The 27235-nt window shown below is 44.1% G+C and overlaps 2 protein-coding genes across 18 annotated transcripts in view; one reads left to right on the top strand and one right to left on the bottom strand.

Annotated features, from left to right (window-relative positions):
- STK3 (serine/threonine kinase 3) overlaps positions 1–2125 on the bottom strand; it is a 294078-nt gene extending 291953 nt beyond the window's left edge. For 2 of the 7 annotated variants that reach the window (XR_006278703.1, XM_043507548.1), the window contains exon 1: positions 1836–2123. Coding sequence is in view for 6 of the 7 variants with exons in the window: in XM_043507548.1 (XP_043363483.1) it covers positions 1836–1858 (23 nt within the window). In the remaining variant the exon portion in view is untranslated. Of the gene's footprint in view, positions 1–1835 lie in introns of all 7 variants that reach the window. The other 5 variants (XM_043507549.1, XM_043507550.1, XM_043507547.1 and 2 more) reach the window with 4 other exon arrangements.
- Positions 2126–2190: 65 nt separating this feature from the next.
- Positions 2191–23240, top strand: LOC119851728. Of its 11 annotated transcripts, XR_005291356.2 has the most exons (6): positions 2191–2686; positions 15696–15770; positions 16800–16859; positions 17754–17841; positions 19004–19268; positions 23181–23240. XR_005291356.2 is itself a non-coding variant. In XM_043507552.1 (3 exons), exons 1-3 carry the CDS (start codon positions 2411–2413, stop codon positions 18160–18162), a joined length of 510 nt encoding a protein of 169 aa, XP_043363487.1. In that variant the 5' UTR covers positions 2230–2410; the 3' UTR covers positions 18163–18993. The 11 variants fall into 11 exon arrangements, 1 of the variants encoding a protein (XP_043363487.1); XR_005291359.2 differs by lacking the exon at positions 15696–15770 and having other exon boundaries at positions 2192–2726; XR_005291358.2 differs by lacking the exon at positions 17754–17841 and having other exon boundaries at positions 2199–2686.
- Positions 23241–27235: the final 3995 nt, after the last annotated feature.

Below are 27235 nucleotides of genomic sequence, written 5' to 3'. Positions count from 1 at the left end.
ATTATGAGATGAGGCTATTTTAAAAGTGCTTTTCAAATAAAAGCTCCAGCCAAAGAGTTTGGATGAGGTCCATAGCTTTTATTATTGTATTGTTACAGTCTAATAAAAATTCTGGATAATACATTAGCTGCAATTAGCTTCAGATGCTTACAAAAATAGTTTATGAAAAACTTTTCTCCAAAAGAACCACAATTAAAATGGAGTGGTGATAATATAATCATGATTTATCAATGCCCTGTCCTTCAAAAACAATTAAGTACTCTAAAGCTATATTTCACTGCCAGCAGCTTTTATTTAGTATTATTGACTGCTGTTTGTAGCCAACAGAACATTGACATATTCTCCTGGCTTCTGCTGGGTCTTAGATTTGTGCAACTTTTTTTAAGAGGAGATTTAAAGGTAGCATTGAAAAATTAGGATCTTTCAAATGTAAGAGCAATATACTTCACCAATAAAGTCACTAAATACCACACTCTGATACATGCCCAGAGCCCAACTAAAGTTAGTAGTCATCTACCCATGTCACATTACATGGCAAGATTGGAGACAAAAGCAGAGTACTGGACAACTTGGATGCCATATGGATTTAAGTTATTACAGCAAAAAAGTTAATATTTCAGTCACTAACAATCTGGTACAAATGCTATCTGTAGTAGTTTTATGAAATGTCACCTATATACCCTTCTCTTTCCCCTTCCTTCATTTTAGGCATATTTTAGAAAGGGGAGGGGGGTGGAGAAAAGCAGGAAGACTTTCCTTCCCTTTGATCTGCAAAAATCCAATGGCTAAACTCAGTTAGAAAGATAATTTCAACTAGAAGACTTTACTGTTAGTAACAAGGAACTCCAAGGCCCCTGCCTTAGCATATCTGAGCAGAGGGTTGGACTAGATGACCTCCTGAGGTCCCTTCTAACCCTGATATTCTATGATTAGTTAAGATCTGCAAGGCCAGTGCTTAGAAAAGAGGTTAACTGAGCAGATTTGATTTAAAAGTAATCAAGATAAAAATATGGAATCCCCAATGTAATTCAGACTAGAACCGCATTCAAAGATTCAAAGGAGGTTTGTTACAGTCTCCTCACCATCCCCAAAACTAGTTCTAGAGACAGAAGAATGAGATGTTATGATTTCCCTCCTGGATTGTTTTAAAGGTGGGTGTTTTTATGCTCTCCTTCCCCGCCCCTCCACTCATAGGAATTAACCTTAGCTTCCTACAAACTTTGTTTATTTCAGGGGGGAGGGGGAAGAGAGGAATAACTTTAAGGCTCGGGGTGGGGGTTACCAGTTTCACATTGCCACCCGCCCCCATGGAATTAAGTGCTAAATTGTGCAAGCACATGTCAGTCTTCATATCCACCCTAACATGGGGTGAATGTTAAGGGTCAAAGGATTCATGTGTGTGCTACAATCTCGCTCCCTATGGTGGGGGGTTAGTGCCAAGGGTGGGGGAGAGGGGGGGGATCAGGGTCTCTCCCCTCCACCATGAGGGCAGTCAGTGCCAAGGCTGGGGGGACCAGTGTCTCTTCCCCTATGGGGGGGTTAGTGCCAAGGCTGGGGGGGGGAAGATCAGTGTCTCTCCCCTCCCCCATGGGGGGGGTTAGTGCCAAGGCAGGGGAGATGATTAGTCTCTCTCCCCCTATGCGGGGGGGGGATTAATGTCTCTTCCCGTCGCCCTAAGTGGGGGAGAGAAGGGGGATCCCAGCAGACCCAGGGGATGGCAGGGCCGGCCGTAGCCCCAGTGGTGCCTAGCGAGGCCTAGCCCCATCTCCTGCCCCCACCCACCAGACCACGCCGCCAGCTGCTCCCACTGCTAGGGCGGGGAGAGGACTCAGTACCTTCTCGGTGCCGCCTGCTCCATGCTGCTGCTGTTTGGCTGGCGGCGCACTGAGCCGTCAGCCGCTACGCGAGTGTCGCCTGACAGGACCCCACCGGCCCCCTTAACGCCACACAACTTTCCGGCAACTCTGGAACTGGCCCTTTAAATGCGACTCGCCCCCTCCCCACTGGGGGGCCGATGCCGGACTCTCACGCAAACGCCACTAACTCCTACCCTGCTAGCTATCCCAGACCTGCCCCTTTCATTGGCTACTGGCGGCACAAAGACAAACACTGATTGGATGCTAATCAATTCACTCAGAACCTTAGAAAGCGGAAGAAACAGTCCCCCAGCCCGGACTGAAGCGGCTTGGGGAGGGCTGTCTGTGTCCTAGGAAGAGCAAGCCTCTTTGCATAGGGAGGAGGCGGGGGAACAATGGGGTGCGCGGCGCGGCAGACGTTCCCGGCATGCACCACTCCTCCCGGTTGTCGAGCGGGGCATGCTGGGATATGTAGTCTCCAGCGGCAACAGCCAACTTCCAACCGCTGCCTGTTCCGCTCCTAGGGACGGTGGTCCGAGGGAGCCACTCGGGTGATGGCCACGGGCAGCCCTGTGTCGGGGCCCCCGCGGTCACCCCTGGACGCTGCCATGGCGGGAGAAGGGAGGCTGCCGGACAAGTCCAGGTTGTGTTGGGCGCGAGGGTTGGCAGAGCTGGTAGATGACGATAAAGCCGCGGCCTCCCCGCGGTGCCCCGGGCCGGCTGTCCGTCAGAGCGAGCTTCACCGCCCCACCCAGGGGGAGTCGAGGCTGAAGAGCGAGCCGTTCCAGGGGGCGTTAGCTCCTCTTCGGGCCTTGGCTGCACTAGTCCAGGTTTTTAATCCAACCCACGCGGAATAGTTTGATTTAAAATGTGCGCTACTTAATAGGGCCTCTGAAACACTTACATCCCCTTCTTCATACTAAAGTCTCGGGCGGGTGACAGTTCTATAGGCAATGCAAAGCGGTGGATGTTAATATAAACAATTATTTGCTGAAACCTGGATTGCTGGCGATTCCTGAGGACCAGTTCATAACCCCTGGTTTTGGCACAGTCGTTAAACAGAACAGGAGAAATATAAAAGCAGTTTATTTTTAAATATAAATCTTAAAAAGGAAAAAAAACTTTTAACAATACCACAATGTTTATTTTGCATGTCACCTTGTCATCGTGATCATCCATTCGAAAAACAGTGTGCAGTACAAAGTATCAGAGGGGTAGCCGTGTTAGTCTGTATCCACAAAAACAACGAGGAGTCCCGTGGCACTTTAAAGACTAACAGTTATATTTGGGCATAAGCTTTCATGGGTAAAAAATCCACTTCTTCATAAACCCACTTCTTCAGATGCATGAAGAAGTGGGTTTTTTACCCACAAAAGCTTAAATAAATGTCCAAATAAATCTGTTAGTCTTTAAGGTGCCACCGGACTCCTTGTTATAGTACAAACATTATTTGGTTTGTATATTACCACCCATATTACATTTACAGCAAACTAAAGTAATCAGATTCCAAAATAAATAACTTAAAACACAATACATTAAATGAAAGTAATTTAATTTAATTTAATTAATTTGAAGATAAACCATAGATAAAAAATTCAGATTCCACATTTCTTTTAATATCTAATTTAGTTTCACATTTTATTCATGTGCTTTATTATATTGCCATGCAGCCCCCTTTGCTGTTCCTATCATTTCTTCTGGTGGCTCTAACTTGAAACATGGCTCAGGATTTGCCAGCTTCACTTGGAAAAAACAGGGGACAGTGTCCCATCTAGTCCAAGTCTGGGTCTGAATGGTGTCTTAATTTTTGAACAAAACTGAACACTCTCTCTTCTCCTGCATTTGAGTGGGGGTAAAACTAAGATAAGCCTGGCAACCCTGAATTGTAATGGGAACTTGAGAAGACCACTAGGGCTTTTGCCATTGCTAAGATATACCCCCAGTGTCCATCCTTTAATGCACAGTATTGTTATCTGTGTCACTTTGTAGTGCTGCCTCCTCCCATACACACTCAGGGATCTCCAATTTGTGCATCAACTGGTAATCAACAAACTCCTCTTACAGCTTCTCTATCTCAGGTAACCTGCTCTTAAGAACCTACAATGACAGAGATGCCATAAACTCCCTAGGCAGTTTATTCCAGTGCTTAACTACCCTTACAGCTAAGAAGTTTTTCCTGATGTCCAACCTAAACATCCTTTGCTAAAATTTAAGCCCATTGTTTTTTTTCCTATCCTCAGAGGTTAATGAGAACAATTTTTCTCCCACCTTCTTGTAACAACCTTTTATATACTTGAAAAATGTTATGGCCCCCTTAGTAGTCTCTTCTCCAGACTAAACAAACCCATTTATTTCAATCTTTCCTCATAGATCATGCTTTCTAGACTTAAAATCTTTTTCGTTGCTCTCCTCTGGACTTTCTCCAGTTTGTTCACATCTTTCCTCAAATGTGGTACCAAGAGCTGGACATAATACTCTGGTTGCAGCCATATTAGTGTAGAGCAGAGCAGAAGAATTACTTCTCACTTCTTGCTTACAATACTCTTTTTAATACATCCCAGAATGATGTTTGCTTTTTTTTTTTTTTTGCAACAATGTTACACTGTTGACTCATATTTAGCTTGTGATCCGCTATGACCCCCAGATCCCTTTCTGCAGTACTCCTTCTCAGGCAGTCATTTCCCATTTTGTACGTGTGCAACTGATTGTTCCTTCCTAAGTGGAGTACTTTGCATTTGTCCTTATTGAATTTCATCCTATTTACTTCAGACCATTTCTCTAGTTTGTCCAGATCATTTTGAATTTTAATCCTATCCTCCAAAGCACTTGCATGTCCAGTTTGGTATTGTCTGCAAACTTTATAAGTGTACGCTCTCTGCCATTATCTAAATCATTGATGAAGATATTGAACAGAACCAGGCCCAGGACTGATCTCTGCAGGACCCCACTTGATATGCCTTTCCAACTTGACTGTGAAACACTGATAACTACTGTCTGGGAACAGTTTTCCAACCAGTTATGCACTCACCTTATAGTAGCTCCATCTAGGTTATATTTCCCTAGTTTGTTTATGAAAAGGTCATGTGAGACGGTATCAAAAACCTCACTAAAGTCAAGATACCACATCTACTGCTTCCCTCCCATCCACAAGGCTTGTTACCTTGTCGAAGAAAGCTATTAGGATGGTTTGACACAATTTGTTCTTGATAAATCTATGTTGATTTATCTGATTTAACTGTTACTTATCACCTTCTAGGTGCTTGCAAATTGATTGCTTAATTATTTGCTCCATTATCTTTCCGGGTACAGATGTTAAGCTGACTGGTCTGTTATTTCCCAGGTTGTCCTTATTCCCCTTTTGATAGATGGGGCAAATACAGGCCATTTTCCAGTCCTCTGAATCTCTCCCATCTTTCATGACTTTTCAAAGATAATCACTCAGATATCTCCTCAGTCAGCTCCCTGGGTAGTCTAGGATATATTCATGCCACATTAAATAGTTGCACATTTAAAAAATAAGGAAATCCAAAAATCATTGCCATACAAACTAAAACTTACTCCTGAGGGAATTCTGCACCAAAAAATTAAAAATTCAGTGCCAAAAAATAAAAATTTTGCACACAATATTTTAAAATTCTGCAAATGTTATTTGTCAAATAAATGTGGAGGTTCCAGCATGGCAGTGGGGAGCACAGGCCACTGGCTGCACCCTGCAACGCCTCCCCCACCCATGACACAGGTAGCTTTTTTGCACGATATTACTGGTCACTTGAATTCCCTCAACTTGCAGCTCCAGACAGACTTAACAGGAAAGATGTTGCACTTTCCCACATTGCATGTTGTTGCTACAAATGAAACCTCAATGAAAACAATGCAAGAATTCCTAAACAATCTGATCAAAAATTTTAAAATGTGATTTGAAAATTCCAAAGGATTTCCTTTTATTTGTTTGTCATCTGTTTGCTGTCTCTACCAATGGGCCTTGCCCTTCTGAAGCAAAGAACATTCTTGATTCAACTGATGAAGGTGCCTTTCAATTAGAAATTTGAAGGCTCCAGAGCTCAAATGTCTTGAAGACAAAATTGAGAGAAGTGGGACTTCGTGATTTCTGGACTCAATATGCTGAACAATTTCAAAATAGCCAGAATCTAGCTATCTATCTTTTAACAATGTTCGGTTCAACATACCTCTGCAAATCTGAGTTTTCTACCATAAACATTATTTAAAAACCAACATTGCAATCGCCTGGCAGATTAGCATCTTCACCAGTGCATCCCCCTTGCCCTGACCTCCTACAAACCTCTCTCCACAAAGTTTGCCAGAGATCATCGATACCACTTCTCCAATTAGAGGTTGCCACAAACACGGGTAATAATTTTGATCTTTGTCAAAATATAGGAACACTAATACTTATGTTGCAATCAAGGTCTTTATTTATTGGCAGCTGAAGTGTCGTTGTTTTGGGGTGGGGTTTTTTTGGGGGGTCATCAGCCTTCTGTACAAATGGCCCATTTTGTGTCATAAAATTCTCAAATCAGCCCACGGATAGATCTAATTGAGTATCACTGCAGATGCCTTCTTTTGTTCCAAATGCTCTTCCCCTTACTCACCTGCCAGAATTTCCAGCTTTCCCTAGAGAGTTTCTAAAATTTAGTTATGCATTCTTAATGTAAATGGAGGGAAAATAAATTGAATTCAATGACAAAAATAGATAAAAAGAATAATATGCTACATGATCAATTATTAATTTTCATAGTCACTTACCTAAACTTCAGTAATTTTTACCCCAACATATTGTAGTAATCCATGCAATCCCACTTCTGCCACAGCCATGTAAGCTTGGGGACCTTGCTGCAGAAGTCAGCTCCAACTTGCTGTAGAGTATGGTAATAAGCCAGCAGTGCTCATTAAGGAGCCAGAATGCCCACTACAGAATTGTTTATAGCTAGGGAGATGGAGAAATGGTTTGCACTTGAAAGGTGAAAAACACAATACCTCTGAATCCACTCCCTAGCCATAACTTTCCAGTAAGGGAGATCTGGAGACATATGCTATTGGATCACTGGTATCTGGACAACATAAAGGTGAAAAAGTTGGTGGATAATATACAGTGGTACTCCCACAGTTTCTACCAATGGTACAGCTGCACCAGAGTTTGCAATGGTGAGGGATCTTCAGAAAAAGGTTTGTTTAGACCCAGCCTAAAACCTGGCAGAGGATCATTGAATGGCTGCTTTTCCTTTCAAGCAGCTGATCCAATCCCCCAGATTACAAATATGTGTTATCATTCATTCCTCTGAAGAATTAGCAGTAACAACAAACAACTTCTTCTGTTCCCAGGGGGTGCTCGACCCCCACTCCACCCCTTCCCCAAGTCCCCACCTTTCCCCCACCTCTTCTTGCCCTCACTCCTTCCCCTCCCCTCAGCACCTCCTGCACACCACTGAACAGCTGATCCATGGCACATGGGAGGCACGGGGGGAGGAGCTAATTGGCAAGCCACTCGGGGGGAGGGGAGAAGGTGCTGATCCACAGAGCTGCTGAGCACCTACTATTTTTTTTTCCCCATGGGTGCTTCAGACCTGGAGCACCCACGGAGTCAGCAAGTACAGTTTTTTTTTAAGAGGAACATAATATTATACTGGAGCACATGAACTAGCAAGTTACAGGATGTCTTATTTGTATAGAAGTCATAATAAATTGCACAGGACAAAAATTTGAAAACTTTAGTTTTATGTTTTTAAAGGTGTTACTAACATATTTAAAAGTAAGATTAAGTCTGTCTCCTTTTAAAAAAGACATAACGTAGGTGTTTGTGTATTGATTAATATACAGACACCTGATCTAAAATCAATTAATTGATTAAAATCATTAAAATCAATTGAAATTTATTTCAACAGTTGTTGGATCAGGCATTAAATGCCTGAGTGATGTGCTTTAACTAAAATGTGTAATATTTGGAATAACTAGTTTAACAAATTGTCAATACATTATTTCCATGTCTTAATGTATTTTGTGTTGCAGTTGCCTAACAGTAAACTGAGATTTTGAAAGTTAAGAAAAAGGCCTTGGATAGAATCCTGGCTTGTTTATACAGAAGATAAGGGGAACCAACTTCTACATGTACTTTTTCTATTGCCCAAAAGGGAACAAAAGATCCTAGCTATCATGTCTAAAATAAAGTAACCTTGCAGGCTTATCTAAGAATGTTATGTATTTCCTTAACCTTGTCAGTCATAAAATAGTTATAAATGTACCAGATATTATAAGGGACACTGACAGCTTAAGTTTGGCTCAAAATTTAGCTATGTTTTTTAAAAAAAAAAAAAAAAAGTTTACAAGAGCCTAGGAGTAGTAACCTTTCCGTTATTTTTCCTGAACTACACTGAAGTAAAACAAACATTCCTTGCAATGTTTTTACAGTTTTTACAGTTTTTATTGTGGTGTAAAGAGAAATTGACCATAAAAGAGTGGAATTGATCTTATTGATTTTCTTTGTCCAAGTTGTGATACAAAAAGTAAACAAAAAGAAAAGGAGTACTTGTGGCACCTTAGAGACTAACAAATTTATTAGAGCATAAGCTTTCGTGAGCTACAGCTCACTTCATCGGATGCATCCGATGAAGAGAGCTGTAGCTCACGAAAGCTTATGCTCTAATAAATTTGTTAGTCTCTAAGGTGCCACAAGTACTCCTTTTCTTTTTGCGAATACAGACTAACACGGCTACTACTCTGAAACCTGTCAAAAAGTAAACAAGCAGCAAATTTAGGGCCAGAGTCTGACACCATTTATTCCTATTGAAATCAGTGTGAATACTCCTGGAGTAAGGTCCTGCTCAATACAAGGAAGGGTGGCAGAGTAATAAATTAGTTGGGTTTCCTGATCTAAGTTACTTTAATAACCAAAGTATTAATACTACAAGTAAGGATATTTGTTTGTTCGTATAGGATTTTAAGTTGACTAATCATTTAATTTCAAGTCTTAAAACCATCTGCTATTTTTCCTATTATGCTATAATATATTAAACAACTCTGAAACAAAGTAGGATGTATACTGAGCATTACTGTTGGCAGCTAACTGGAAAAAGAGGTTCTAATCTGCACTACAATGGTACCAATTTTGCTCTTGATATTTAAGGGTCACCATCAACTTGGTTACTCCTATTTTTGTCTGGAAAAAATTTACCTCCTATTGTTAGTAATAGGACCTAAGATTACTATGAACTTGTCTAGGCTAGAGACATTTATCATGCTAGGACATATTTCTCCCCTCCCACCCACTCCCCCGCCTTAATTGCTTGTTCCCCTTCACAGCCACACACAGAAGTCCTCTAATCAGTTACCAACCACGCTGGAATATTAGATAATAAGTGGTACTTATCTCCAAAAAAATTGGTGGCTATGTGGAGGATAAAAACAATATACAGGAATTAAGGAATGACTAATTCACAATGATTTTTGCCTCAGCTGTTTGTGTGAACACATTTTATTGGCACAAATGGTGGGCTGTCAGCTCTGACAGCTGTAATTTCTCAGAACTGACAGACCCATCAGTCAGTGAGCCTCCTTTAGTTCACTAGCTGAGAGTTCCCTCTCTACCCTTCTGACTATGTCCCCAAGGCCAGTGGTTCTCAAAGCCAGTCTGCCGCTTTTTCAGGGAAAGCCCCTGGTGGGCCGGACCAGTTTGTTTACCTGCCGCGTCCACAGGTTTGTCCGATCACGGCTCCCATTGGCCGCGGTTCGCCACTCCAGGCCAATGGGGGCTGCGGGAAGCAGCGCGGGCCGAGGGATGTGCTGGCCGCCCTTCCCGCAGCCCCCATTGGCCTGGAGTGGCGAACCGCAGCCAGAGGGAGCCGCGATCGGCCAAAGCTGCGGACATGGCAGGTAAACAAACCAGCCCAGCCCTCCAGGGGCTTTTCCTGAACAAGCGGCGGACCAGCTTTGAGAACCACTGCCCTAGGCCTTTGGCCCTTCTGTTCCTCCCACAAAATCGCCTTTACTTTGTTGTGTCTTATGCTGCAAACAGCAATCCAGCAGCCAGCTCAGGGAGTTTGAAGAGGGTAGGTGGCAGGGGTATTGATGAAGGCTTGGAAGTTGGAGGCAGGCATTTTTAAGGGCAGCACTTTGTGTCTAGTTAGTTCAATCTTTTCCTTGTACAGAATGTCATTTTTCCCTGTTCTTGCTAACCTTTCACAGGACAGCTGGAGGAGAAGCATTTTTTTTTTTAAATATAGGAAGTGTGGTTGTGAGGTCACAACAATAGGTAGGGGAAACTAGTTGACTGCAGTGTTCTTTCAATTAAAAGCTACAGGAGAGCTCATTGCCTATCTTGAGGCCTGCACCTTGAGTTACTAAAAATTGCTTAGAGTCAGCTCCAATTATGGGACTAGCCTTTGATCAAACCCTATCCATGGTTCTAAAGTGTCTCTCTCACTTGTCTCACAGCTGAAGTAAAGTAAGTGTTGTGTTTGTGAAACAACTTACAGTTCTGCTGACTTTACAGTCCAGAGAGCTGCCAATATTCAGTTTTCTGAACCAACTGCCTGAGCAAATTAAATTCTATCTATAACTGCATCTACAGTAGGGCTTTTGCCCATGCAGAAATGCTGTGAAAAACAAAAGAAGTCACCCCCCTAACAGACATTACTATACTGGCAGAAATTTCTAGAGCAAAGCTGGCCTTAATCACTTTAAAATTCAAGTGCATCACTCCTTTTGTGAGCATTCCTTGTGTTTCTGTGTCCTCTAAATAAGATGAAATTCAATATTTTGTATAACCTTGAACTGGAGGATTCTGAAGTATTAGTACCTCATCCTTGAGTTTGTCATTAATTATATTGTCTAATTTGTTGCATATTCAGTGTTTAGCTATTCTTATCCTATTGACAATAGCAATTTTTAATCCTTTAACATTCATTCGTAAATAGAATTTGCCTTATTTGAATACCAAAAATGTTCAATGAGAAACTGACACAGAGAGTGCCTTTTAGAGGGGGAGAAAGGAATAAAAATCTGAGAGTTAGACATGTATTCAGACTCCCTTTCTGTACAATGGGTACCTATTTCACATTTATGAGAGACTTGAAAAGTAGAGAGTCTCTGAAGTTAAGCTGCTAGGTTTGGTTTTGGGTATCTAAGCAGACCCAATTTTCAAGAATGCCGAACACGCAAAAGCTCCTAGTTAGATATCTCAAAAGTGGCTTTAATACCCTGATCCAAAGCCCATGGAGATACCACAAGCCTAACTTTTGGCACCCATTCTCTAAGTGGAAAAAAAAAAACCTGTCCGTGAACATTGGTTGTTCATTATTTTCCAGGAATTCAGCAATTTCATGGAGAGTTAAGTTTACTGCATATTTCTACAACTTTGAAATAATAGAGATATTGAAAATTCTGATAACCTGAGTGTGTCTGCAGGACTGGATTTCATTTTAGCTCTATGGGACTTAGATTGTACATAATTAACCAGTCCTCCTATTCGGTTCCTATTTTTACATGCCATTGAGAATGCTGGTGATTAGTGCAATATTTATTGCTATAAGTAATGGCGTGTTCTTTCTGTTTGTTTTACTGAACCAGCATGTGCAAGAAATAAATAAAGCTATATGTATTAGGGCTACTATTTTGCAAGATGTTGCATGATTATAAACTGGCTTCCTGGGAAGAGGCAGCTAACGAGCGCTGTACTTAGGTCTGTCAAAGCTGATACGGCAATCACAAACATGTGTTACACTTCTTGTGGATCATCTCCACATGGTGCAGCTGCTGTTGTCTTAGCCAAAGAAAATGCAGACCCGAGGGAAACAAATTTAATTCAGCTAGGGTGACTTCCGCTAAAAGAGTGTTTTAAGAAAAACAGGTGTCTGTGGTTGTTTGTTGCAGTCTTCTTGTATTGCTAGGAAGTCTGTTCTAAAGACTTGAGCCTATTAGTCATCATCTCTTACATTGTGATTTTTAGATAGTGTCTTTTAATGGAGGAAGTGGATTCCAGAAAGCTTGTTTGTGTATGTGTAATTTAGAATTAAGAAATCCAGAATAGCATTAACCTTTTCATGTAAATTCAGACGTTGTAGTGTGCCTTGTCACCGTTATTTGGGTTCCTTAGTCTTACATTTTATTGAATCAATAAATGCATATATTGGTCCAGATCCACAGATGGTATAAGTCAGCATCTGAGCTACACTGATTTACACCGATGTGAGTCTTGCTTATTGTGTTTAGTTTCTATGCTAAGTGTCAGTTACAAAAATAATTAGTGTCTCTAAAACTAGTCTGTTTAAGCTACTAAAAAGATATTATTCACCATTCTGTTTCTGGAGGAGAGAGCTTATCCTACATATTTAAAATACCATCTCCAGTTTTGTTCTGCATTCAAATAGGATCTGCATTCCTTGTGCCAAAATGCACATCAGATTGGGAAGTATTAGTAGGCTGGCACTTAGTAGTGACTTTGGTAGGCTTACCAGTATTACAGGTGGTCATACACCTAGTATTATTGTGACAGCCACAATTTTAACTAATGTTCTGAGGTTTGAACTGGGAACATTCAGCGCTAGAAGCTGGAACTGCTACAGCTTGAGCTAAAGCTCTACAGCTGGCAAGTGTAACAACTCATTTGAAGATTGGCACAGATTGGCACCTGTGACACACTCACCATTAGGTTACACAAGACTCTTGAAAGACTGAAGAGAATAGCTTTTCCACCAAGCTACTGACCAACACTTCTCTTCCTCAGCAAAAGTGCTGATCAAACCAGCACTCCACACTCAGTACCATAACTATTTCCAGGTGATCTCTCTGCCTGCCAGTCATATAAAGTTATCAGCCCTTCCCCCCAACATACAGTGGGTCTAGGAAATCCTCTTATCTTTACTGTGTGAGTGTAGCTATGGTCCCAGTTTCCTCTTGCTGGTAAGTAGCATAGCTCTCCAGCTAAAGCAAAATTCCTTCCATTCTCGGGTAACAGAAGTCCATAGAAAGCAAGAAATTCAAATCAGAAGTGATTGTTCATCTAGATCTCCTCCTGCTCCACTACAGTTTCCCTTTTAGGGCAATGGGGGGGGTGTTTTTTCTGTCAATACAACATGCCCTCAAGATCCCTCAGAGTCCAAGTGGAGCTTTCAGACCCTCCCTCTTCCATGAGCATCAGGCTCCAAATAATAAAAAAAACCAAACATCAGATGTTACCATAAGCTATTACTGCTTACCTTTTTACAAGGCAACTTCCTTACAGCTATGGAAGTCCCTGACTTTGGCCAACTATATTAGCCACAACACCATATTATCAGAGTGCCTTACCCATCTGTCTTTTTAGGCTTCTTCTCAGGCTTTCCCTGGCCTTTAGATTGGATACCCAGAGCTCTTGTTAGTTTCCTCATTTTGCATGAAATTCTGGTCCATTGAAGTCAATGGGAAAGCTCTCATTAAATTAAGCAGGGCCAATACTTCACCCCGGTATATCTCTCTGCAAATAGAGATAACTCCTACCTCTTCACCCACCATTACTGAGAGTGAGCTTCCCAATAGCCTACCACAAACATCAGTTAAGGTAACTACCACTCCCAGAATTCCACTCATTCTGGGTTGACACCAGATGCCAGATAGATTTGGACCTGAATTATATCCCAAAGGCCAGCAAGCTGTATAACAGTGAAAAAAGCAAATAATCTCCTGAAAACCACTTTGAAACAACTGAAAACCTGTGACAGAGTGTGGAGAAGCAGCTGCAGAAGGAAGCGTCTATTCTCAGTGCAGCCATTACTGGCATTTCAACTTTTACCATATGTCCAAGTATTACATTTTGACATGTGGATTTGAGAAAGAGTTTTGCTACATCTTGAGTAGGACTGTAGTCAAGCTTCTGCCTGATGGTAACACTAAGCAGTCCTGGTGCAGTGAACAGTAGAAACCTGAATTTAAGAATTGCTTCTTACTTTTCAGGACAGTGGAGTTCATGGTTAGGTTGTGCTTCAGGGAGAGGCTGAAAGCAATCTTCCTTGGATGCCTTCTGCTGACTGATTTTCAGAAAATCACTGGCTATCTTCTCTAGGAGGAGGCCTGGCCTTTGGATGATCTTCATAATGGTGGGAATTTACAAGATAGATGAGTACATCAAAAATAGTAGGAAAAATGGGATGTCTTTAGAAACTAGCCAGATCAACCTTCAAATAAAGATCAAGGCCCCCTGTCACTGAAGAAGAAGAAGAAGAAAAATGTAAGCACAAGTTAGGAACTGACAGGCACTCTGTAACCACAGTCTCATGGGAAACAAAAGCACCAGTGGGACTAGGCCAACCATAAACAGGAATCTAAATGAGCCCATGAAACATTATGTGCACTTTGTAGGAGCCTATACAAACTTTCACTCATGATGCTGCAGACAGTTGTCTATTTACTTATGGTTTTAATTTGATTCCTAATGATGAAATCTAAGGCCATCCTGCCTAAAGGTGTGTTTTTATGGGCCCCTTGGTTGCCTGAACTTGGACCATCTCTCATCTCAGTGCAGCATGGGACTGGAGTTCTGCATCTCAGGCTTTCAGTTAGCTATGATTTGATCCTAAGAGATTAAATAATTCTGGGCAGACCATGTCTAGCAGTTTTCATGGAACTGGATACAGTGCCCAGTTTGAGAAACTTCATCTGCTGATAACACTATTATTGCTATATAGTCAGAAGAGATGATTAGCTTCTACAGTGTGGATGAATTTGAGAATATAGTACAGGGAGAAACTGGAACTGCAGGAGTATTTAGTCAGGTGACCTTGTTCAGTTACCAAAAACAAAAAACCCCAACAACAACCCCTGATGATTGAACTATTACAGTCAGAGAACTCTAGATAATATTTCATCTGTACTAAGAGACTACCAGTGGCCAAGGCCCCACTCCTGCTCCCAGCAGAACATTTCTGCTTGCATGTGAAACTCTGATGGTGACAAATACCAAATCCAAGGATCACTGATCAGAACAGAAAGCTATCCTTTCATGATGTTAACATTTGCAGTGTAGGCAATTTGACTGCTAAAGAGACAGAAGACCTGGGCTTCCAACAAAGAACTAGAAGAGATGGCCCTCAGCTGTGTCTTCATTTAGATGGAGTTTGAGAGAAGTATTTGTGTCCCTAGCCCCAAGACCAAGCTCTGCAGGGGAGCACAAAGACTGTGCATTTTGTCCTACATCACCACATATAGGTCATATTAACAAAAAAAAGTATATAAAGCCACAGCAGGCCAATCAGCTGCTCTGGGACTCTGCCAATAGGAAGTCAGGGACAGAGCCTCAAACTGGGGTTAGGCTTCATGGGTCCTGGCTAAGCAATTGTCAACAGGCTGTTAAATGGAGGGTTGGCGCATAGCTGCTTCTGCAGCTCTGGGTTCAAGGCCCCTAGGTCACACAAGCTTATATGTGCTGGAACTAGGGGTGCTGGGTGTGCAGCAGCACTCCCTGGCTTGAAGTGGTTTCCATCATATAAATGGTTTACAGTTTGGTTCAATGGCTCTCAGCACCCCACTATACAAATTGTTCCAGCACCGCTACACAAGCTTTGCTCTGCCATCTGTATTTCATATCAACTTCCTTTCATAAAGTGAATCCTTGGCTTAATGTCTCAATATTGTCAAAATATTGACAATACATGGTAAAAATCTGTGGAAAATAGGGTAAAAACATTCATTTCAAAATCTCTCATTTGATTTTTGTAATTTTTTATCAGCCATTTGTTGACAAAACAATCACTTCAACTACTATCACCTTGAGAGTCCAGTCTCTTAAAAAATTGACTCTTTTAATCTGAATTGATTTTAAAAATGAGTAACTACATTCAAATAACTGGAATTTAGTTTTAGGAGATCACAGCTGCAATAATAAGATGGAAATCTGACACCCTCTAAGTTGAAGGTGGTGAGGATTAAAAGGTAAGGAATTAGAAAAAACCTTGCACTGTTGAACAGAATATACCACATAAATCAATGACTAACCTTGGCTAGGCTTTGCCTTATAGAAGTACGCAGCATTGCAGCTTCACAGTTATCAGTATTTGTCATCTTGAGCACCAGTAGACACACCAGATGCAAAAGAGAGGCCCAGAGGGAAAATAGGGGATGATGAGAAGAAAGTTAATAAAAGGGTGTACATTGTCACTGAAGTTGATATGAAACAGGACTTCTGTAATATTTCAAGGGACATATATATATATATATGGACAAAAGCTGTTGGAAATATGCCTTTGACTTAAAAATGTGCCTGATTAAAAAGAATGCAGATAAGAATTAAGTAGAGAGCAGCTGGAACTTTGATTACAGATGTGTTTTCTTCTGGATGTTTATTCCTATATCACATGTGCAGCTGCTTTTATCTACTCTTTAGAAGTTCTTGTAGATTTGGGGAACCATTAGCTATAAAGTAAACATCAGCTCCATTTCGTTTTTATATATCTTCTCTCTGACATTAGGAAAAACAAAACAAAACACAACATTAGTCTAATGCTGAACTGGATCAGACTTAGACTGTGTCTACTGTAGATTTGTACCACTTTAGTCTCCACCCATGATATCGTTTATGGGAGCTCAAGTATTTCTCACATTTTTATTTAATGGTATACATCTAAAGGCTCTAGAAATAACACTTTTTCTGGGGAACATGAAATTTTCTTCTTTATCCATTTTAAAGTGAGCTGACTTTAAGTATTCCTACACTACTTATGGTACTTACATGGCCCCAATATCTGTTCACACCCTCATAGGTTTCAATATCTGGCACTTCTTATTGAATAAATTATAGACATTATGCTTTGAATAAAATAGGACTGCAGTTTTTTCTCTTTTACTTTAACTTATTTTGTTATTGTATTTGTTTAAGAGCTCTCTCCTTGGGGACTAGAGAAAGGTCAGGGTTAACCTTGTTTAACCTTAACTAATGAAGCTTTGCTGTGCTCTCATTTTCAGAACTCAGACATGTGGGAGATGCTGCTGAGGCAACACACTGTCATGTCAACTCCCCATAAAGTAAGTGCATTGCCGACTGTGTGTGTATATATAGCAATGATTCACCACTTCCTCCTCATACAATGGCCTTCATAGGCTGATAGAGTGATTTGGGACCTAGATCTCTGGCCAGACTCACCAACAGCGCTCCACTTTCAGGGTAAACAAAGAGTCCAAGCTCAAGATAACATTTGTCCTTCTCCAGGCTCAGGAATCCATCAGGCATCTGTGGCTTCAATAGTTTCTTCTTTGGCCCTCTCCAGGCTCACTCAATAGTCCTTTCCTACAAAGGTCTATCTTAGTCTCTCCCCTATTGATACATGTGGGCTTCCTCTCACTCTCTCAGAAGCCCCTGGAATCTCTAAACAAGGACTGGGGCTGGGACTGGGGCTAACACTGGTCCTCCAGGCCACACCAGAGGTGCATTGACCGCAGCCTCTTTCTTACCTTACTTCATTCCTCCCTGGCATTTTTCTGTGCTATGTCTCTTCATGGGCCTTTTCTACTTCACTGGCTGAGCAGAGTGTTTCCCCAACTCTCTTGAAGAAAGGTCTGACCACTTTCCCAGCAAAAAACTGCTCTCTACATTGAGGAAAGTTTCTTTTTATGTCTCCCAGGAGGCCTAGCTCTCAGTCACCTGCTATCTCAGTCTCACAATTGTGGAGAAGGAGAAACCAGTCACAAGTCAGAGATAGGATTTGAATTCCTTAAAGGTTCAGCTGACATTTTGTTTGCCAACTAACCTTTGTGTTTTTCAGATTAAACACTGTGAAACAAAATAAAAACAGCAAACGCTCTGCAATGTTTTTGTTTAAGTTGTGCTTTTCATTCTATTTCTGTGTTTTTTGCTGTTCTGGGGGTTGGGATGGCAGCCCTGGGAAGAGTGGCCAAAACAACTGAGTATTATCTCAACAGGCCTCTATTCAGCTGTGACAGGTGATGGAGCCAGTTTTCTGAGTTGTCAAAGCTGCAGCTGAAGGGAGGGCAGTGGGAGCCGAATAAGGTATGGGCACAAGATGAATATGGTTAGGGCTTCCAATCATTGTGTCACGTGTTGATGTCAGCGTGACAGATATTGCAACCACATGCTGTATCTTTAGGGACTAAACTGTATTAAATTTATGAATGTTTTATGTTTATTGTGGGCCAGGGTTTGTATGCAGCACACAGAGAGAAGGGTTACCACAGCTTCTCCAGCAACAGAAACCAAAGGGGAGTGATTACTATAGTCCGAGAGACTGTAAACAGCTCCAGAGAAGTACTACCTCCAGTTGCATATGCCACTTGCATATACCAGTTTGAGGCAATCCCAGAGGAAAAGTGAAGGACAAAGAAAGAATTTGGGAGATAAAGGCTGAGTTTGGGAAAACTCAGGATCTTCTGTTTTATTCAACAAACAGGCAGGACCTCGAGCCCCAGCCTTTCTTGAATGGTTGTAAAGACTTTATCCAACTAGGTTCCATAAGACGGGTGGGTGATTGCTGGAATGGTTACTGTGAGTTTAAATCTGTTCATTGTTTCTTACACGTTTTCTCTGAAATGCTTTTGCCATGAAAATAAATGTACTTTGCTTTGGAAGACGTGTGTGGTCACTGATAAAAACACTGTCATTGTCCTCTGAGAAAAAGAATGAACAATGGCTAGTGTTTAGGCAGACTGGCTTGCTGGGGGTATCAGCGTGTAAGGCAGAGAGCTGTGTAGCTTTAAAACTCCCAGTTAGGAGGAAAAGAGACACAGGTCTCCACCCAAGAGAGGTGAAAGCAGGGAGCCTGAAACCTTAAGTGGGTGCCGTCCAGGGACCATGGCAGGGGAATACAGGTGCAGTTATCCCTGAAACTGTGGCAGTGTGGTGGCAATGTAGGAGCTCTATGACAATGTGAATTGCCAATAAGGTGCCCAAAGCAGTAAAAGCAAGTACTGTAGAAGGAAAAAGCAGGAAGAAAAGTCTTATAGTCTTTTGGGGGGGAATAGTGAAGAGAGACAGAAAAAATAAGTTTTGAACAGCTGACGACATATCAGCTTCTGAGCGTGTTCACACAGCAGTCTGTCTGCTCCTATTCAGAAGAAATCAGAGTTGGTGGTCATGCTGCACTCTTATGGCTCTAGTCAGGAGGAGGAGGCACCTGCTTCAAACAAGGACAAAGAGGGTTTTTTTCCTCCTACAGGGCCGGCTGGTAATCAAGAAGACAGTGCTACAAGTGGTTCCCCAGACAATGTAGATGCAGCAAGGGTGAGTGATCCAGAGGAGCAAAGACACTGCAGTTTCAGAAGAAACAACTTTCATTTGAGAGAAGGTGACGAAGGCTGGAAGACTGAGAAAAGGAGCACCGGCACAAGGAAAAGAAGCATCAACATGAGCAAAAAGAGAAGGACATATAGTAATAGCACAAGCACAACATGCAAAGACAGTGCCAGCAAACTCCTGTTCTGGTAAGCAGAACCACACCCCATATGCCTGGTCTGGGGAGTAATGTAGACTCCAAATTATTCCCTCACTTTAGGGATCGGGAGGCCATGGATATGTTTTTGAATGCATTTGAAAGGGGATGTGAATTGAACTAGGTGGAGCAGGAGATGGTGCGGCATCTGGCTCCGCTGCTGTCAGGGAAGGCCTGGAAAGATTATGGGCTGTGTAAACAAGCATTATAGTGAAATTTAAACTTGATGCCTGAAGCATATAGGAGGAAATTTCAGGGAGTCAGAAAAAAGGGAATTTGAACTATGCAGAGGTTGCAACACAGATTAAGGAGTATAAAAGAAAATGGGTAGCTGGCTGGGCAGTCACCACTATTGAGGAGGCCTACAAATTAATGAGTCTCGAAGAACTCTTATCACCTCTGCCCCCCGACCTATCATGGTTAATAGATAAACATCCCAGGGAAGTTTGCATAGCTGGGAAACTGGAAGATTTTTCTGTGGACAGTCAGCAGGGGGTGCATAAAACATTCAAGGGAGAGCAGCACAAAGCTGACTCCTAAGGGGGCGCCTCCTAGAAGGAGGAATGGTCTAAACCCAGACTTTTGGGAGAATTGAACCCTGATTGGGCCCCTAAGAAGGTGAGCTGTGATCTGATATGTTTTCATTGCAACAAGCCTGGTCATTAAGTAAGAGACTGGCCAGCACTGGGGAGACAAGGGGCTAATGGTAACCTGCAGTGGGTCCAAGTGGTAGCAACTCTGCACACAGCTGAACCCAATCCTTCCCTGACACTCAACTCAGTAAACCTGGTCATTTCAGACCCAAAAGGAGAATCAAGAAAAATATTGTTTCCCAATGGAGGTGGATAGGAAAAGGGTCTAGGGGTGGAGGGACACATGAGCCCAAGTCACTCTGGTATCCCAGAGGTGGTAGATCCCTCAAGAATCATCCCCAATAAACTCCTGACCAGTCAAGGAATAATGGGACCCTTTCCAAATCCCAGTAGCTCAGATCATTCTTAAGTGAGGTGACATTCAGGGGCCTAAGGATGTAAGGGTATATTCCCAACTGCTGGTTGAGGTGTGGTTGTCGAATGACCTAAATTCCTGGCCCTGGTTCACATGTATGGGTACCCAAAGTAGAAAGCAGCTGCCCTTGTCTCTGATCAAGGGCTGAAAGCTGGCAGGCAGAGAGGCAGTTCTGAGCTGCTGCCTGACAGTGTGAGTGTATGCCCCGGGGTACAGAGGAGACTTGTTGATGATCCTGATACAGAGGAGTGGGCCCAAAAGGAACTAGTATCCCAGCTCCTGCTGTGGAGTTCAAGCAGGAACAGTTGTCTGATCCCTCCCTAGTAAAACCAAGGGTGGTTGCTAACCCCCCGGCCGTCTCCGACAGAGGAGCACCTCAGAAGGTTTCTCTAGGATCAGGGGCTACTCAATAGTGGATGCCCCTCAACAATGTGGAACTGGGGGGGATAGGGAGACAGTCAGTGGTACCAGAAAAATATCAACTTAGGTTAGTCAGCCTGGCCTACAATATATCCTTCTCAGGGTATATGGGAATACGGTACACTAAACAGTGCTTACTGCAGAATTCCTGCTGGCTCTGGGCTTTAGAGGCAGTGCAAAACAATTGTAAGTCTGGTGACCCATCTAAGCAATTGGGGAAAGCCCAAGAGAAGGGTAATGCAGCCCTGATCCCCCTCCCCATCACAGAGAAACCCTTTCAAAGGTTCACTGTTACATTGCAGGGGCACTCAGCAAAGTCACCTGAACAGGGAAAAAATACATTCTGGTATCTGGTTATAGTACATTATGCCACCCACTACCCTGAAGTGCTGGCTCTGGCCTTTGTAGAGGCAGATAAGATGGCTGATGTCTTTCTAGAAATATTCAGCCATGTGGCACTTCCCTGGGAGGTTTTGGCTGATCAAGGGGCAAACTTTATGTCTACTTGTAACACCGTAGCTTGCCCTTTAAGGGTTGGAAGCCTGGGACAAGCCAGCCCTGATTACCGAAGGAACTACTTCAGCCTACCTGTCCTGTGTTAACAGCTTGGATAGGGCTAGATGGAGGACAGCTGTTTTCCAGTGGCAGGTTACTGCACGAACCATGCCCATGCCAATGGTCCCAGCCAATTTGGGGGCCCTGGAAAAATCTCCCTCCGCTGTGGCCTCGGGGCTGGAGGAGCTCTCACTCCTGTTTTGGGGCCACAACGGGGGGCAGAAAGGAGTGAGCAGGGGTGGGTCTGCAGTGGGGGTGGTAGAACAGGGGTGCGGTCATAGGCAGAATTGGGGCAGGATCACAGAAGGGGGTGGGACTTGGTGGAAGGGACAGGGTGATGAGTGAGGCCTTGGGCTGAAGGGGTGGGACAGGGCAGGACTGCAGGTGGAAGGGTTGGGATTTTCCAGCCCCAGGGCCCCCCGACTTGCTCTGGCCCTGGGCCCCAGGAGACCTTAACCCGCCTCAGCTGATTCCCCTAGAAAGGACAGCAGGAGGCTGCAATGAAGCCATGGCATGGCAGTTGGAGAGAAGAGTGATACTAGGGGAATTGAGCAGTCAGAACCTGAAGGCTGAGTTCTAGCTACCTAAAGTCTGGGAGTGGTGATTGAAGTGGGATCCAGCTCTGGGAAGAAGGGCTGGGAGCTCCCAGCCTAAGGGAGAGAGAACCACTGAACTGGGGTTGGGGTCTGGAGGGACCAATGTGTTTAACTAAGAACTGAATAAGTTGAACCTAAGAAGGGGACTGTTTTAAATACTGTGGACTGTGCAGTCCTTAAGGGGTCCTGAAGAGGGGGAAATAGGCAGGGTGCTGGAGAGTGACCTCTGACCGCAAGGGGTTACTCAGGCATAGTTGCCCCAGTTCACCTACATGAAGGTCTATGGGAGAAATATGGGGTTCAACAGTTCTGTTTGTTCCTGGAGAAGCTGTGGTAACCCTTCCCCCCTAGCGCTGCATACAATCCCTGACCGACAATAATACATAAAACATTCATAAACTTAACACAATATGGTCCCCAAAATGGTCCCCCAAAGCATGTGGTTGCAATATCTTTCACAGTCAGAATCTCTCTTTTAAAGAGCTCTCTAGCTTTTAAAAGAAAAGCTTGAAAATATAAACTGAGTGTAATCAATACAATGTTGTCTTCTTGAGTCTTCTGGTGGCCTGAAACAATAGCTCTGTGAGAGGCGTTTAACTTTCCCATTAGTCTTAACAGTTTATTAACATGGAGGTTGAAGGCTAAGTCCACCCTTCTCTAGAATGGAGCAACCCACTGGAGGACAGAGAGTGATGCTCTAGGTCAGGGGTGGCCAAACCATGGCTTGCAAACCGCATGTGGCTCTTTTACTGTTAAAGTGTGACTTGTGGAGCCTTGCCATGTCCCCACCATTTTCTGCCTACCAGACTGGAGGCTGGGCCACTCAGGACTTCTGCCTGCTGCAGTGTGGACATACCTGCTGGGGCTCGGGGTTTCAGCCCCATGGGGCTGAAACCTCAAGACCCACCTCCCAGCGGGACTGAAGCCCCAAGCCCACCAGCTCTCAAACTTCTGAAGATTGTTATATGCATCTTGGAGGGTCACTAAGGGTATGTCTACACTACGAAATTAGGTCGATATTATAGAAGTCGATTTTTAGAAATCAATTTTATACAGTCAATTGCATATGTCCACACTGAGTGCATTAAGTTGACGGAGTGTGTCCTCACTACCGTGGCTAGCATCAATTTACGGAGCAGTGCATTGTGGGTAGCTATCCCACAGTTTCCCGCAGTCTCTGCCACCCATTTGAATTCTGGGTTAAGCTCCCAATGCTTGATGGGGCAAAAACATTGTCGCAGGTGGTTTTGGGTACATGACGTCAGTCACCCCTCCCTCCTTGAAAGCAACAGCAGACAATAGTTTCTCACCTTTTTTTCATGCAGATGCCATACCACGGCAAGCGTGCAGCCCGCTCAGCTCAGCTCACCGACACCGCCACTGTTGTGTACTGGGTGCTGCTGGCAGCAGACGGCGCAGTAGGACTGCTAACCGTCGTCATACACTGCTTCTGCTGCAACTCTGCTCTGCTGCTATTGTCTCAATAGCGAATTTCTCCATGTTGTCTGTCATGGGCTCCTGGGTACGTGTGTTCTTCCTCGTCCTCCACCGCTTCCACTGCAACTCTGCTGTCCTGCAGACGCCATACCATGTCAAGCATGGAGCCTGTTCAGATCACCGCGGCAGTTATGAGCATTGTAAACACCTCGCGCATTCTCCTTCAGTATGTGCAGAACCAGAACCTGCAAAAGCAGGTGAGGAGGTGACGGCAGTGCAGTGACAAGAGTGATGAGGACATGGACACAGACTTCTCTCAAAGCACGGGCCCCAGCAATTTGGACATCTTGGTGGCAATGGGGCAGGCTCATGCCGTGGAACACCGATCCTGGGCCCAGGAAACAAGCACCGACTGGTGGGACCACATAGTGTTGCAGGTCTGGGATGATTCCGAGTGGCTGTGAAACTTTCACATGCATAAGGGTACTTTCATAGAACTTTGTGACTTGCTTTCCCTTGCCCTGAAGCACAAGGATACCAAGATGAGAGCAGCCCGCACAGTTCACAAGCGAGTGGCGATAGCCCTCTGGAAGCTTGCAACATCAGACGGCTACCAGTCAGTCGGGAATCAATTTGGAGTGGGCAAATCTACTGTGGGGGCTGCTGTGATCCAAGTAGCCAACGCAATCACTAAGCTGCTGCTATCAAGGGTAGTGACTCTGAGAAATGTGCAGGTCATAGTGGATGGCTTTGCTGCAATGGGATTCCCTAACTGTGGTGGGGTACTTTTCAATGGTGCTGCAAGCACTGGTGGATCACAAGGGACGTTTCACCGACATCAACGTGGGATGGCTGGGAAAGGTACATGACGCTTGCATCTTCAGGAACTCTGGTCTGTTTCAAAAGCTGCAGGAAGGGACTTTATTCCCAGACCAGAAAATAACTGTTTGGGATATTGAAATGCCTATAGTTATCCTTGGGGACCCAGCCTACCCCTTAATGCCATGGCTTATGAAGCCATACACAGGCACCCTGGACAGTCGTAAGGAGCTGTTCAACTATAGGCTGAGCAAGTGCAGAATGGTGGTAGAATGTGCATTTGGACGTGTAAAAGCGTGCTGGTGCAGTTTACTGACTCAGACCTCAGCAAAACCAATATTCCCATTGTTATTGCTGCTTGCTGTGTGCTCCACAATATCTGCGAGAGTAAGGGGGAGACGTTTATGGTGGGGTGGGAGGTAGAGGCAAATCGCCTGGCTGCTGATTAAATGCAGCCAGACACCGGGGCGATTAGAAGAGCACAGTAGGGTGCGCTGCACATCAGAGAAGCTTTGAAAACCAGTTTAATGACTGGCCAGGCTACAGTGTGACAGTTCTGTTTGTTTCTCCTTGATGAAAACCCACCCCCTTAGTTCACTCTACTTCCCTCCCTGTAAGCCAACTGCCTTCCCCCCTTCGATCACCGCATGCAGAGGCAATAAAGTCATTGATGTTTCAAAATCATGCATTCTTTATTAATTCATCACACAAATAGGGGGATAACTGCCAAGGTAGCCCGGGAGGGGTGTGGGAGGAGGGAAGCACCGGGTGGCATGGTGGATGAGGGGAGGAGGGAAGGACTAGGCCACACTGCACTTCAAAATTTATTGAATGCCAGCCTTCTGTTGCTTGGGCAGTCCTCTGGGGTGGAGTGGTTGGCTGCCCAAAGTCCCACCGCCTGCGTTCTTGGGCATCTGGGTGAGGAGGTTATGGAACTTGGGGAGGAGGGTGGGCGATTACACAGGGGCTGCAGCAGTCGTCTGTGCTCCTGCTGTCTTTCCTGCTCCACAATATCAGGGGAGCATATCAGTTTGATCCCCCAGTAGCCTCAGTATTGCATCCTGCCTCCTCTCATCACGCTGCCACCACCTCTCATCTTGCTCCCGCCAGCTGTCATCTTGCTCATCCCTCCTGTCCTCGCATTCCTTTTCTGCTTTCCTGGACTCTGACATTGTTTGCCTCCATGCATTCTGCTGAGCTCTTTCAGTGTGGGAGGACTGCATGAGCTCAGAGAACATTTCATCGCGAGTGCGTTTTTTCGCCTTCTTATCTGCGCTAGCCTCTGGGATGGAGATGATAGGGAAAGCGTTGAAATATCTGCAACTGCGGGAGGAAAAAAAAGGGAGAGTAGTATTTAAAAAGACACATTTTAAAGAACAATGGGTAGACTCTTTCATGGTGAACCAAGCTGTTAACATTACATAGCACATGTGCTTTTGGTACAAGGTCGCATTTTGCCTCTTATATTGAGGGCCTGCCAGTTTGGTGTGAGAGATCACACATGCAGGGCTGGGCAACAGAATTTGATTTGCAGGCAGCCATGGTAAGCCACAGTCTTTTGGCTTCTTCAACCTTCATAGCATGTGGAAATCGTTTCAAACAGCCCCTGCACACACACACACAATTCTCTGGGATGATCACTCTCCTGAGGATAACGCAGAGAGATGAAGAACGGATGTTGCTTGAATGCCAGCAAACACCTGCCATGCTTTGTTATGCAAAAACGCTGCCAGGCTTTCTTATACAATGATTCCAGACTATGTGCTGCTGGCCTGGCATGGTAAAGTGTCCTACCATGGAGGACAGAATAAGGCTGCCCTCCCCAGAAACCTTTTGCAAAGGCTTTGGGACTACCTCCAGGAGAACTTCATTGAGATGTCCCTGGAGGATTTCCACCCCATCCCCAGACAGGTCAACAGACTTTTCCAGTAACTGTACTGGCCACGAATGCATCCCAAGTCTTCAGGGCAAATTAATCATTAAACATGCTTGCTTTTAAACCATGTATTATATTTATAAAGGTATACTCACCAGAGGCATCTTCTCGGGCTTCATGGTCCGGGAGCCCGCCTTGGGAGGGTTGGGAGAGTATTGGCTGCAGGGTGATAAACAGTTTCTGGCTGTTAGGGAGGTTTCTCCTCTTGCCTGCTGTGTGATATCCTCCCGCTCCTCATCATCATCATCTTCCTTGTCCCCAAAATCCTCATCCTTGTTGCATGAGACTCCGCCCTTGCAGGTGGCCATGGACAGGGGTGGGGTAGTGGTAGGGCCCCTCCCCCCCCAGAATTGCATGCAGCTCATCATAGAAGTGGCATGGTTGGGGCTCTGACCCGGAGCGGCCATTTGCCCTTTTGGTTTTTTGGTAGGCTTGCCTGAGCTCCTTAATTGTCACGCGTCTCTGCTACGGGTCCCTGTTGTAGCCTCTGTACATCATGCCCTTGGAGATTTTTGCAAATATTTTGGCATGTAGTCTTTTGGAACGGAGTTTCTGGGAGCACGGATTCATCTCCCCATACAGTGATCAGATCCAGTACCTCCCGTTCGGTCCATGCTGGAGCTCTTTTGTGATTCTGGGGCTGCGTGGTCACCTGTGCTGATGAGCGTGCCACGCTAGGCAAACAGGAAATGAAATTCAAAAGTTCCTGGGGCTTTTCCTGTGTACCTGGCTAGTGCATCTGAGTTGAAAGTGCTGTCCTGAGCGGTGACAATGTAGCACTCTGGGATAGCTCCCGGAGGCCAAAACTTTCGAATTGCATCCACATTACCCCAAATTCGACCCAGCGATGTCAATTTCAGCACTAATGCCCTCGTCTGGGAGGAGTACAGAAATCGATTTTAAGAGCCCTTTAAGTTGACAAAAATGGCTTCATCATGTGGACGGGTGCAGGGTTAAATCGATCTAACGCTGCTAAATTTGACCTAAACTCTTAGTGTAGACCAGGGCTAAGTTTCACCACCACTACATCTAGGTAATGCAAAGGCACCAAAGTGGATCCCTACTAAAAGGTAATTGTACGGGTGACTCTTCTACTACGTTTCTCACAGACTATTATATTCAGGTGCACCCCTAGGAGCCCCTTATCTCAAGGGTTGAGTTTGTGTTAATCTGGTCTTAATGGAAAGG

The sequence above is a fragment of the Dermochelys coriacea genome, chromosome 2 (genome assembly GCF_009764565.3).
Source record: "Dermochelys coriacea isolate rDerCor1 chromosome 2, rDerCor1.pri.v4, whole genome shotgun sequence".
Classification (NCBI taxonomy): Eukaryota; Metazoa; Chordata; order Testudines; family Dermochelyidae; genus Dermochelys; species Dermochelys coriacea.
This window is presented reverse-complemented; position numbering and strand designations above follow the sequence as displayed.